Here is a 14,029-nt window from a genome sequence, read left to right on the forward strand (position 1 = left end):
ATAATTTACATCGCATATTAAATACCGGAATTCAAACACGTACCTACATATAACATGGACGTAACATTTTCTAGTGAATAATTGGTCGTTACCAACGACGTTGTATTATGTAAATTACTTACAATGTTACAATAATATACAAAACATGATGTAATTCTCCTACACTATGAAGTAAGGTAATTAAATACAATGTAACGGTAATAATAATATCTGCCTACTAATATGCGGGCTCTATCGCGACGAGAGCGTAAAATTAACAATCTTTATGAAGCACAGAACTCCACTATGTATTAAATATTCCGTAAATTGTTATGTAACTGACTAACATAAGGAGCAAATTCAAAGCCTATTGAAATTATCTTACTTTGATTCTTTATTTAGCAATCATCCTTAGATCCTTAGACCAAAGTTACACATGATTAGCTATGTATTCTGTGTAAAATTAATTATTCATGTCCATTTCCGAATACTAATACCTACTCTGAGTATATTTAAATACCGCGGTAGAAAATCATCGATTAAGGTCACCCAAGCCCACATCATTACGGTCGCATCATGAAGTCATCCACATTCAGGAAGACGTCGCATTGTGGGCCCGTTTGTTACCGCGACAATCGTTTATCCTAACAATCGCCATTGTTACACGCACATTTGCCGCTATATCTCCGGAGGAAAAACGTCTTATGCATTTTATTAAAGACAACTCAAGTTTTTCTCGCTCAAGGTTATCAATTAAGTGAACTTCGTGATAGGAAAAATATGTTGTTTGAATGATGTTAGCAAGACAGAAACACAACAAAATGTCTTACCTATACAGGATGGAAACGATAAGTGATCTCACTCGATTATTTCTAAACTATACAAGGTATCGAAAAACTGGTTACTAATCCTGAAAGTACTACACGAGCTCTTTCAAACTGTACTAATAGGTTACAGAACAAACTGGAACTATCCGAAAATTCAATGGTGTTTTTTATCGAAGACGAAAAATATCACAATACAGGCAGGCACATAAGACTTAATTTTGTTAAAATTATAATTTGTGGCTAATTAGATTGAGTTATCACTACCGGTTAATTTAGGTGCCCAGACGCACGTCCAATGTCAATGGCGTTAAAATAACAATTAGAGCATTCTGAAGGCCGCCCAATTGTTCCAATTAACAATCGGCAAAACAACGTGCGTGCAGTCATTAACAAACACCTACACAGTTATTTTGATTATGGACTATATTGCAAAGACTTAAGTGTGATATTAAGAATGTCTTGGACAGCCTGTACTTACTGTGAAGATTAGCGCTGTTGCTGTTTACTTCCTTCAAGTCAAACATTGTTTATTATGGAAACTTTTGATTAGAACGTGGTTATTGACTTTGGATACAAGCCAGGTACTTAGTCGAATAATTCATAGGTACTACTCGACTCTTTGTAAAGTATAAAGGAAGTAGGTACATGAGTGTTAACTCTTTATTCAAATATTTTTATCGATATAACTTCGCTTATAAACTAAGTAAGACACAGACAGTCACGTCACGATGGCTACGTTAATGGATCCGATCTTTATCTCGATTTGTTTCTAAGATCTAGGTTATTGATTTAGTTCCTCTGAATCTACTTCGTTGTCCTACATTATTTTTCAAATCGATACAAAGAGCCTTTGTACAATAAAGGCGACCAGGAGACAGAGAGTACCGTGAAAGTAGAGATCACCGTTTTATTTATTAGGTAGGTCGTTAGGTATGTTAATATACATGTTTCCCTCTATGTACCTACCTACATACATACATACATACACTCGAAAAACATAACCCTCCTTCGGGCGCAGTCGAGTAACAAGAATTAGATTTCACTCCCGCTCCCTGGTTGTCTTTGTGTAGTAGACTCTACGAGGATAGGGCATTCTACGACTATCGTAGATCGTAGTATACCCTATTCTCGTAGCAGTGTCGTAGAATGTCGTAGACGCAAATAAGAAGCGACTGTCGTAGTCATAGAATTCGACTTGAAGGAAACTCTCTTGCCAGCCCCGCGGCCGATGACTACTCGCAGCTTTGATTATTTACAGTAAGTACTAGTCCTGAATAAAATAGGTAAGTCGTAGACACAGATCACAGAAACTAAAGGGAGATGTGACAAGGGGGCGGGGCCTGTGTCGCAGCAATATGCCCAAAAACAGAACACATTGCTCGTGACAGCAATGATGACAGCAGAGCGCCGTCATATAGTTAACAGTTTACCTTGCTTACGTAGTACGTAATACCGCAGTGGATAATGATCACATATTTTGATTACTTTATGCGTGTGAATTTCTAATGCGACACTGAGTTTCGAACTCAGCGCATTAGTTGGCATCTCTCTAGATTTCTATGATGGTAGAGTATAGGGTTACCTCGACTTTAGCCGCGTTGTAGAACTGGTAGAGCGGCTCGTGCGTGAACAGCGAGTGCGGCAGCGGCGACGCGGGATGCGAGCCCGAGGACGCTCCCGATGACGATGACACGTTGCCCACTTGGTACAGCCCTGCTTCCGCGTACCTGAAGACAACATCTTACTGTTAACATAAGGGTATTATATTAAGCGAGCCGAATGCCGAGCAGGGAACGCGAACGAATGCTTCGGCGTTTTGCCGCCGATGGTGATGTCCCGCGTTCCCGACTCATTCGGCTTACACAGGGCAACGTCAGGTATTTAGTGGGAAGGCCCTGCCCTTTTGGCAGGGGGAACCTCACATAACCCACTAGCTGTCCCCGCGGCTGGTGGGTATACAAAATCATGCATTATTTGTATTTTTCTGACGAAAAAAGGGGTATATTCTACACCTGTAGGTTATGTGTACGGATAAACGGCTCATCAACTGTGGCTTCTTAGGAACAATAATACAACAGCACGAATATTAGCCTAAAGTGCTGTCGACGTTGCCTAGGAGATACTTAAGTGCAAATAATGCATGCCTCTTGTGGCTCTACAGCAGTTTAAGAGAAGATCAGAAGACCTAGGGCGACAGTCTTAAGTTGGAATCAAGCGAAATTGAAGTCTGGATTCAGATGGACTGGTTTAACATTTAAAGAGTTGAGAAACATTACTCAGTCCGATTGTCAGATAAGAAAGACAATTCCGTGCTCCAGAAGGCACATTAATCCGCCTCGGTCCAGTTCCGATCAGATTCCAGACCCCTAAACCAGTTTATTAACTCTATGGCACGTTTCTTTCAGTTCACACAATAAAAGACCACACAATATATTTTAAAAGCACTGCTATTGGGATTGAGACGTTAATTTACCTTCTCGCGACACGCACCGACTTTACACTAGAAATCGATATTACTCTATCACCCTTAACCTACATAATGGAAAACTTAAAGAAAATCAATAGCTATTAACATACATCTAGGACGTATGCGTACTTAAGTAGGTAATCCCTAACACAAGCTACTAAACGTACCTAATCCGTACTAAGTAACACATAACACATTGGAAGACTAAAAAAAGATTGGAGTTTAGAAAGTAAGTAAGTATGTAGAATTACATAATTTACATGCTAATATTGTTATTTTAGCATTAGTCAGACAAAAAGCGCATGGTACAATCTGCATGATAACATGCGACAATCAGCCCAAGGAGTGAATTAGTATTCTGTGACCTACGCTATTAGATTAGTCATTGTTTGATTCACTGTTGGTACTTAGTAGGGGTATTCCTTGTTACGTCCATTGTATGAGACCATTTCATTTGTGTTTCCTTTAAAAATACGAATATCTTTATTTGCTTTTTACTACGTTAGCATTTTGTGTTAAAATTTTTGCACAAATCAAGTTTTGGTAGTCTGTAAATTACCGAAATGATATGGACAACGTCTTAATATGATCAACCTTAGGAGACACAAGAATTCTAAAGAAAGAATGTAATTTAATTTCATAAAGACATTTAAAATAGAATAACTTCTTTGTCATATACAGGGTGTTACTTTGCATTCTTGCCATATTTACAGAGGTAACTATATTACTGATACTGAACACAAATCCGTAAAAAAATAATGCCCGAAAAAATTTTTTTTTAGTCTTGAGTATTTTATTTTATCGACAATCTGTTAAACACATCACTAATTATCGTAACGCATGCACATCACTAATGTTGGCGATGGCGATGGAGACTTTTTTACTTTTTATTGTATTTTTAAATATCTTTAAGCAATCTATTGTCTTTAAAATGTCTTTTTGACACTTGTAAAAAACTGAGAAATCCATCAATCACAAATCACGTTATAAATAATACAAAAATGACTGAAATGTATTCAAACAACGAATAATTTAATCAAAATGGTGCTTGGAGTGTCTGCAAGACGTCTTAGACGAAATGCTTGATGACGTACCCTTGGCGTTGCACCAAATGCTCTACTACCAGCAGGATGGTACTCCCCCACAAATAAGGACGCCAAGTGCGCGAATAATACGTTTGGTGAACAGTGGATTGGACGAGGGGTCCAGTAGCTTGGCCACCACGGTCCACGATTTTTGCAGTGACTTGAAACGACTGGTATGCGCAGAAGAGATAAACAGTGTAAACGCGTTACATGAAAGGATTGTTTTAGTGAAACTGTGAGACAAAACGTTTATGTGTTGCGAAAACTAAAGCGAAAAACCTACGCTTCGCCGTGCTAGACTGTTGTGACTGTGCCTTCATCAGAACGGAGGATACTTTGAACACTTGCTTTGCAATACGTAAACTTTGTAAGTAGGAACTTATAAATAAATAATTAATTGTGAATAAGGTGATTTCATTTCATACTTAATTTATTAATTTGTAAAAATAGGGAACAACATTATAAATTAATTAAAACCCTAATAATTATTACGTATTTTTGACGGTCCTAAGACCGTAAAGTAGAAAGGAAAATCTGAAATCAACTGAAGGGTATTTTAAAATATAGCCTGACCAGGAACATAAAAACCCTCGCCATGTTGCGGAAAACTAATGGTACTAATTTCTTTTAATGGCAACAGTAACTGAAAACTTCATTGACATGTCACCTTGCATGTCAGTCTATTGTTGTCAAAGTGTAAACAAACTTTATTTTAAATGTGTGCAATTGATTTTGTGAATTAAATTGCTAAAATATTTTTATAGTCGTGAAAGAAAAGTGGTTCACGGTGTGTTAATGTATTTGTCGAAGAGAAATACTAAGGGTTCGGACAATATTTTCATTGAATAATGTTTCCGACAAAGGTTGTCAAATTGACTGACATGTTTATCGTATAGTACAGTCCACTATGAAAATTAGCTGTAGTCTGTTTCAACTACCCATTTTAAAGTGTTTTGTTACTTTCTAAGTTTTGAATTTTATGGAATTGGGAAAGAAGTACCGAGTTTGAAGCGTTCATGAGCAGACATTGCAGTTGAATATTCAAGTTCTGAATTTGATTATTGATGAATAATAAAATAAATCCTACTAGCTCGATTGATGGTTTCATTTAATTTATTTAAACCAGGTTACCTTTAATAATATTTTTCGTTAATTTATGAAAATATCAAATTAGCCTGTAATCCTGAATCCTGATACATAAATTTAGCCTATTAATTTAACACATGTACGACTGTACTCAGTGTTGCACTATCAAATGCAATTGAAGCGCCTCTATGCCAGGGTTTTTATGTTCCTGGTCAGGCTATAATTATTATGACTGGATAAAAAGGCTGGTACCCAGGGCCATAAAACAACAGATTAATAAGAACTAGGCCACGCCCACTAGGTTTATTCCAATTGCACCTGTAGAACGTGCGAGACAAAATTGGTTTATTCCAATTTGTACTGAAAAACCAAATTTACTAAAAACTTAGCGTACTTTCTTTATGGGAGTCTCTTGTTTATCTTAAATAATAGGTATTGTTCCCTACTTTCATCTCTGTGAATATGGCAAGAATGCAAAGTAACACGGTGTATATCCTAACATCACCTACCTACCCACAACTAAACAGCTTGAAGGCAAAAGTTTCAAAATACTTTTCGGATTTAGGCACTACGAAGATATTACAAAATCCCGTAGCAAATTCTTAACTATGGGAAGCAGCGGCAGCCTTGTAGTTGACGATGCAAATGGATTGTTACTCACGCTATAAAAGGTCATATACAATCTCGGCGCGTTAACGACATAACCACATAACGGGTTCTTATAAATCATTGACAAAGAAAACTCGCCACTATTTAGCATACAAATTAGGGTTGCACTTTCATCACTATTATTGATAGATTTGAAAGAAAAAACAAAAGAAATCCACAATATTTGGTGCTATTAGACTCCACAGACGTCTTTGCGATCGCCCAAGCAGATGTTGAATAACAGAATATGCATTTAAGTACTGCAATAAAGTTAAGTGTGTCACAATTTGCGAAGATCGCGCAGACGAGAAATACGACTTTTGAATTCCTGTTCAGGAATTCGGGCAAGTAAAAAGAGGAAAGAGAGATTGGAAGAAATTCAGCGAGAGATTGGAAGAAATTCAGCGAGAGATTGGAAGAAATTCAGCGAGAAATTTAGCCTTTTCTTTCAATAATCCTGTGTAAGCTTTGTGATAAAATTTTGGACAACTTTTAAATTAAAAAATAAACTTTTGATTGAGTTCTGAATCGGATGATTCCACTGTGTTTAAAAATATTTTAATTACCAGATAAACTAATTGGTCTGCTGCAATAACACTTTAATGTTGAGTAAATAAACGTTCCAAAATAGTTTCAATAGGGCCAATTTTCAAAACGATTTCCACTAAGATACGCACGTGGTCAACCGCCCGCGTCCTGAACTTGCGGCAAGTTTAACGGTCGTCGGGAAACTGGCTCCGGTGAGTCATCGGCCACGAAACGTCATGCGCCCGCGCAACCGCCTCGCTGACTAAAGCGAGGATTACACTCGCGAGGCACCACCGTTCGATACAGACGATAGCACATTAGACTAAACATTTTCGTTGGAAAACCGCACTTATTCCAACTCCATTAAGATAAGGTGTAAAGCTTTATGTGCCGTCGTTTATACTAGGCTGTTATGCGTCACGGGCTATGGACTGCCCCCAAGTCAGTTTAGTATGTTAACTTTTTTATCTTGATGCGTTAACTCCAGAGTTAACGCATCAAGGCTCCAGAGCCTGGATATGTAGAAATATGTACACCAGGGTTTGATATTAGTCAAAAAGTCAAAGTCAAAGTCAAAGTCAAAATTTCTTTATTTGTTTGGACTAATAAATAGTTCTTACAAATCGTCATTTTGCTCTTAAGGAGCCTCTACATGTCTCATAATCTTTTTACCCTACCAGCGCTTCGAGACCAACATTTGGCAAGTGCTGAGAAGAAGCGCCGCAACAAACTCAGTCACCACTGTCTGCCGGTTAATATAAATAAATAGAAATAGTAGTAGTAGGTACATTCGATTCAGGAGCAGTTCACTGAATTTACCATGCATTCTTGTATGGTGTATCTTATAAGAATGGGTATACAAGATTGCGTGGTATATTAAACAAGGTAGTGACGTGCTAATATCTAGACTTACATATTAAGATACTAGTAGAAATGACTCGCATACATAAATTTGAATAACTTGGATTGACCAGTCCCCGAAAGCAGCGCCTGTTCACAGACATGACGAGTGAACCAGCCATCGCTTCACTCGACCATATTAGAGGGAATGTAACGACCCGCCTCACTACGCCACCACCCCAGAGACATTTTAGTGAGAATGACAATTCATCCTTTAGTCATCCTTTAACGCTCTATGATAGCGAAGAAAATTGATTCACCAATTATTTAATAATCTTTTATATGAACGTAATTTAATGATACAGGTCGGTCGGATGACTAAAGGCATAATAAGAAATTAAAAGCGATTTTTGTATTTACGAGTACCTAGTTGGACTTCAATTATTTCTGCAGAGTATTGAGGGGTATTCGCGAGCATTCAATTGATTGATAAGATAATACCATTAAATAAGCACCGCAACGGTTTAAAGTCGTATTACCAAGTATACTTTATAACCCCAAGTCGAACAGTGGGGCCGTTAAATTAATTTTAGTTTATTCAAAAACGGAAAGTATACATAAGAGTTTTAACTTATAAAACTCTTTTTCGCGGAAGGAACCATTGTTATGCTTACCTTATATGATGCGTCAGAATTTTGTAGAACTGTTGACCTACCACGGAGTTTACGTCACGGGCTACGTGCGCCCTCAATCGTTTTATAATTGATTGCTTGAAATAATTGTGTTTGTCTGCTGTCTCTTTTGTCTACTGCTTACTGAACGTAATCCTGATATTCGTGTATAAGTAAGTAAGTAAGTAAGCATTTATTTGCTGCACACAAAGTCACATACATAGTTCAACAAAATAACATAATACAATATTTAACATGCACATTCAAAATAAAAAAAATAAAATAAATAACAATGAAAAATGAAATAATGTGAGCAGAGTTGCGGCAGCAAAAGGTCTCCGTCTCAGCATGTGTCACAAGCTAATGCCTGGACGCTGATTTTCAGACGGCGGCCGACGAAAGTGGAGAGCGGCGGTAATCGCCGTATCGTAATCGTATCGCTTGGTGATACATTTTATGTCGTTAAGGTAAGGTAAATAGACTTCAGATGACCGTCTTCTAGGAAACTAACTGCAACAGCTTTAAATCTTACGACGCGAATAACATATTGATGTTCTATTGTTTCTGCGTAAGAAGGTGCACTTTGAAAGTATGTTTGTACGTAGAAACACTGTCATTCTACTATTACCTATGCACTACTTTTTTTCAGCAGAAATCGTTTTCCTGTCAAGGCTGCTCAACCCCGTGGCCCGCGATAGAATTTAAGTGGCCCGCGCAAGTATGGTTTGATCTTTTAATGATTGAGTTTTTATTGCGCTTGTCCTAAGAGTAACTAAAATAGGAAATGTAAGTGGCCCGTCGTTAACGACTGAACCCACCGTTTGGCCCGACTCTTCAAAAGTTTGAGCAGCCTCTGTAAACTGACAGATTCTGACAGAGCTGTGAATAAAGACACTCTTTAGATCCAATTTGAATGCCATGAACATGCAATTATAGCACTTACCAGCAGGTATTAGAGGTGTTGACGGAGGCGGTGTCGCTGGCGCCGCACTCTGCATACCACGAGGTGCGTGTGCGCGGGCTCTTGTCTTTGCGCGACAGCGTCGGCAGCAGGCGCTTTAGTTCTGCGCAGACATAACAACATGTTACTATATGACTCGCCAATCAGCTGCAACAATAAATTATCTTAAAGGTCATCGCACATTTATCAATACGGAAAGGGATGGTAACCGTATCAACTCGAGGCGGTCAGTATTCTTTGTATGGAACTCCATACTGAAACTGAAACGCACGCTTGTCACGTTTGACAGCGCGCGAAAGGCGATACGGCGTTGATCCCTTTCCGAGTTGATAGTCTGCTAAGAACTTAACTCACTAAAGCCCGTTTTCCACCGCCAAAGAGGATTGAACTAAGGGTGTCTAGTGGAGCGGTTTGCAGGTACATAAATAGGATTGCTTTTCCACCGAGAAAGAGTTCGGGAGTATTGATTTGATGAGAGAACTCATTTTTTACTCTTTTTGCCCTCTTTGTCATTTTCACTTGACTCCGTTGTTGGTGGAAACAGTTGTATTTTATGCATTTTTGTATTGCAGCGGTGAACGGAGTCATTAATTGGCTCGCTCCGCTCGTGGTGGAAAACCCGCTTGACTTAGGGATGAACTTTTGGATACGTATTGTTGCAGTTGATGTGGTTATTTGGGTTTAACTATCGAGGAAAGTGTATCACATGAGCTGGTGAAGACTGTATTAACGGAAAAACAATTAGGTAAATATCTTGAATTGCAGTGTGATTAGAACAATGAATTAGGATGGAGTGAGAGTTACTGTTGGATGGTAGTTGATATAAGTTCCTCGATAGTGGTTACATATTTGGTAAACACATGAAAACATAAAAACATGCTTGTGCAGTGTTTGATTAGAAAACATAAAGTTAAAATGTTGATAAAACTGCAAAACAATATTTTGCAAGGGCAAATCGCAATTTAAATGACTAACAATCAAGTAGGTATTTCAGTAAGTTTTTGAAAGAAATATTGATGAAAATATATTCAGCATTGTGTATAATTTTGTAAATGCATAATGTTTTTATTTCTAACACACATGTTCAACAATATGACAGGAGGAAACACTTGATGCAAAAACATAACTCGATTAATCGTGATTCTCGATTCGTGTGGAATTAACACGATTACCAATTCTCACGCCAACTAGTGTTTAGTCGATGAGATTTACGCCCAATAAACAATGAAAACACATGAGATAATTGCTCTGTTGATTTGAGTAATTGTTACAAAGAGTGCGGTGAAGATATTGCAGAAGCTTAATAATAATTGTGTTCATGCACAGTGACTCGAAAGATAAGGAAACTCACGACGCATAGAGCAGACGGCACATAACAATAAAAATTATAAAACGAGGATTGCTAACGAGAGAATCGTTCGAAGGCCGGCACGAGCGTAGCGTGTCTCCGCCAACGGATTACTAAGAAACTATTGCAAAATGACGCGAGCGCAAACCAGTCTGCGCGCTGTAGGCACATTGATTGCATTCTGTTAATTCAAATGCATTTTTCATGAATCTGTAATGGCGATTGAATGATGAAATCATATTAATAACAAATCGCGGAAATAAACATTTAATTAGAAGCCATAACCAGTAATAAAGTGTGTGTAAAGAACGAAAACATGGAAACAAAGACAGTGCAAGCTAGACATTCACGTGAAGTTTTTGCGTCGCACCACAACCACAAACCTCCGCTTGGTCGAAACTGATCTGTATAAGGAAAAGGCAAACACACAAATTGTAAACAACTCATCTTAATCGGACCTAAAGAGATATAATTAAATAATTATGGTCCTATGGCATAAGACTGATCGCGAGCCATTCGCCTACTAGTCTACAAGATAGTTGTTTGCCCACATTACTCGACCTAGCACTTTGAGAACTTTGGACTAGATATTAACCCCTTTAATGCCGTTGTAGATTACAGCAGACATAAAGGCACCAATTGATAAAAATGTCTCTGTCTCTCTCATATTTCATTTTAGAGAAGGCGTAATGTAACTCTCATTATACCGGGGTATTTTGTGTGTTACTTAGAAATTTCGAATTAAGGAAAACTTTATGAAGAGAAGAGCTAACAAAATAAGGAAATTTAGCTCTCGTAGGTATCCATAAATTAGAATTTTGAAATCGGGACACGTTAACCACATACGTACGATTGTAGAGTTAGGAAAACATAACGAAAAACCCACAATATATACAAAATATGACTTCGATGTTAAGTCTAAGTTATATTTATGATGGCAATATCGCAACTATCTGCGTACCTATTGATACTAAGATTTATAGGGTCATGTTGTGATAACAGGTCCAGCTAGTTTTACATTATGCTGCGTATGCTCAAGTAGGTATTTCCATATAAATAACACGAGTTGTGATATTGATGGACCTATTCTTACATATCCTGAGAAACTTATCAACGGTTATTTCTTAAAGAAGTTAGGTATTGAAGATTAAATAATCTCTACAGTTCTACACATAGGTTAGGTATACCTAAAACGTTTCTTTATCTACCTATCGGTCTACTAATAAACCATATTCTTGAATTGAGCGATATCTAATCCCATACCAATAAATAACTAAACAAAATAAGCCAAAGAATAAATCGAGAGATAGATAGGAAGTAATATCAGATTAAGCTGAGAAAGCATTTCAGTTTCTGTAAAATCAAATTCAATTGTAAATCAGATGAGGTATTTACAGGTGTCAATCTTGTTTGTTTATTTTGTGTGTTTACCGATGTTTTTTTGTAATAATTAGAGTTTTACGGGTTAAAACAGGCGTTTTTGACCAAGCGGAGTTGCACTGACCTCCGTTAGCGCTGTCTTCGTTCTGTCTGCTCTCTATTTTAAAAGAGTTAACTTTTAAGTTAACTATTGTATTAAATTCTACACGTTACGGACAGACGTCAACTGAAATAGTTATAGTGCATTTTAAAACACATACATAAGTTTTCGAGATCTAGAGCGGGTAGATATGAAGTTTCAACGAATAATAACATGGCAAATAAGAGTTTACTTGTTGTACATATATAATAATATCTTACGGTTATGTTAGAAAATAGGTTTCTAAATCATTTCGTCACAAAAATGTTATGAGGGTTTCGTTAAAAAAGTCGGCTGATATAAGTACTTAAATGCGATTAAAATGTGTATAGGCTTTATTAATCGAAGGTATAGCTATAGACATAGGAAATTCTACAACCGTTTTTTCTGCGTAAAATTGACTGCATGATTTTCTTAATTGTATCTCACAATGCAAGGCCGTTAGCCGCGAGGCGCGCAGTTTACGCTGTTTTATGGTCACGCCATGGTTCGCAAGGTTGTACAGTAATGTTATTAACACGACTCTAAGATTAAAGGTCTACAAAATAAAAATATAATTGTCTAAATAAATGACATTAGTATAAACTCTGCTGTTAGTAAAGGTAAAACGGGACTATTCCCACCTCTCTTTCCCACCGCTGCAACTCCTATGTAGCCAAAATCTACAGCTTGACCGCCAATAAAAACCCAACCAGTGAAGGTCAAGTTTGTCCCGGGGAAAGTTAAACTGTCATTGGACCCGTAATGAAATTAATCGTAGAACATAGGAGGAGTTACGTGTTAGTAAAGATAAGGTAAAAAACACTAAACTGTTACAGATATCACCAGATTTTGGTTTATCAGCTTTATGCGTCTGTTTTTCTTTTGCTGGTTGATTGGCTGGTTTTATTGAAGTGTGAAATTATTTAATTTTAATATTTGACCTGGCAATCAGTTTATTGATGGTTTGAAGAGACCACAAGGCTTTAAGAGTGTCTAAGTAGTCAAATGTTTTGTATTCATAGAGGGCGATAAGTTAAGGCATGTTATAGCGCTTATCTGAGTATGTTTTGACAGTAATCAAGCGATGTGGAAGGGTGTGTTAAACATTGTATGTAACATCGATGTTCAGACATGTTTAAGTACCGTATACTGACAGTTCTGTTACGTCACATGTTAACCTGTAGAAATCAGTAGGGTGCCAATGAATGGCTGATGGTTGGATGTTATAATAAGAAAACACGCCACTTTGTAATTAATAAAGTTATTTATTCCAAAAACACTATAGTTAAGTACCAATTTGGTTTACAATAATTTGAAAGGAAATATTTAACCAATGTTGCTTGGCAACTGTTTATCCCACATCACTCCACTACCGCTGGAACATACTTAACCTGTGGAGTGTGGAATCTTCCTATCCTATCTGCTTATTTGGAAAATTTAGAAGAGATTAAGAGCGCTTTCACATTAGGGCATTAGTAGCGCGACTGCAACGCGGCAGCGTTTCATAATGTGAAGGGATGCATCCACTGTCACATAGTATGAAATTTTCGGCAGCACGTCTGTCGCGCGTCTTTCGCGCTCCTAAATCGCTTAAAGGTGAAAGCGCTCTAAAGGTTTTCGTTTAATAGAACAGCAGCTTTATTAGAAGAGAGTGAAAGTTTATATTTGTTTGTGTAGTGTCCAGTTGACGCCTGCGCGTTACCTTCGTTGACAGCGCTAAGGTCGGTCGCGGTCGGCGGCGGCGGCGGCGGCGCGGTCGGTCGCTCGAGCGCTAAGCAGGGCGTGGATTCCGCCCACGCGCGCGGCCTCCGCCCCAGCTCGGGCTCCCGCGTACCATCGCGGCGGCGGCCTGCGCTGCCCGGGGAAAGAGTTTCGGTGCTGCCCGCTTGCCCGTTGTCGCTGCTGAACGGAGATAAGGGTTACATTTTGATGGTAAATTCAGTGAACTGCTCCTGAATCGTATGTACCTACTACTACTATTTCTATTTATTTATATTAACCGGCAGACAGGTGACTGAGTTTGTTGCGGCGCTTCTTCTCAGCACTTGCCAAATGTTGGTCTCGAAGCGCTGGTAGGGTAAAACGATT

General features: G+C 38.1%; 1 protein-coding gene across 1 annotated transcript in view; it reads right to left on the bottom strand.

Annotated features, from left to right (window-relative positions):
• LOC135071655 (ephexin-1) overlaps nucleotides 1-14,029 on the bottom strand; it is a 30,906-nt gene that overhangs the window by 14,204 nt on the left and 2,673 nt on the right. Inside the window, exons 4-6 of the mRNA XM_063965420.1 lie at nucleotides 13,644-13,843; nucleotides 9,075-9,195; nucleotides 2,389-2,533 (exon numbers count right to left, since the gene is read on the bottom strand). Of these exons, the coding sequence (XP_063821490.1) occupies nucleotides 2,389-2,533; nucleotides 9,075-9,195; nucleotides 13,644-13,843 (466 nt within the window). The remainder of the gene's footprint in view (nucleotides 1-2,388; nucleotides 2,534-9,074; nucleotides 9,196-13,643; nucleotides 13,844-14,029) is intronic.

This window comes from Ostrinia nubilalis, chromosome 5, assembly GCF_963855985.1.
Source record: "Ostrinia nubilalis chromosome 5, ilOstNubi1.1, whole genome shotgun sequence".
Lineage (NCBI taxonomy): Eukaryota > Metazoa > Arthropoda > Insecta > Lepidoptera > Crambidae > Ostrinia > Ostrinia nubilalis.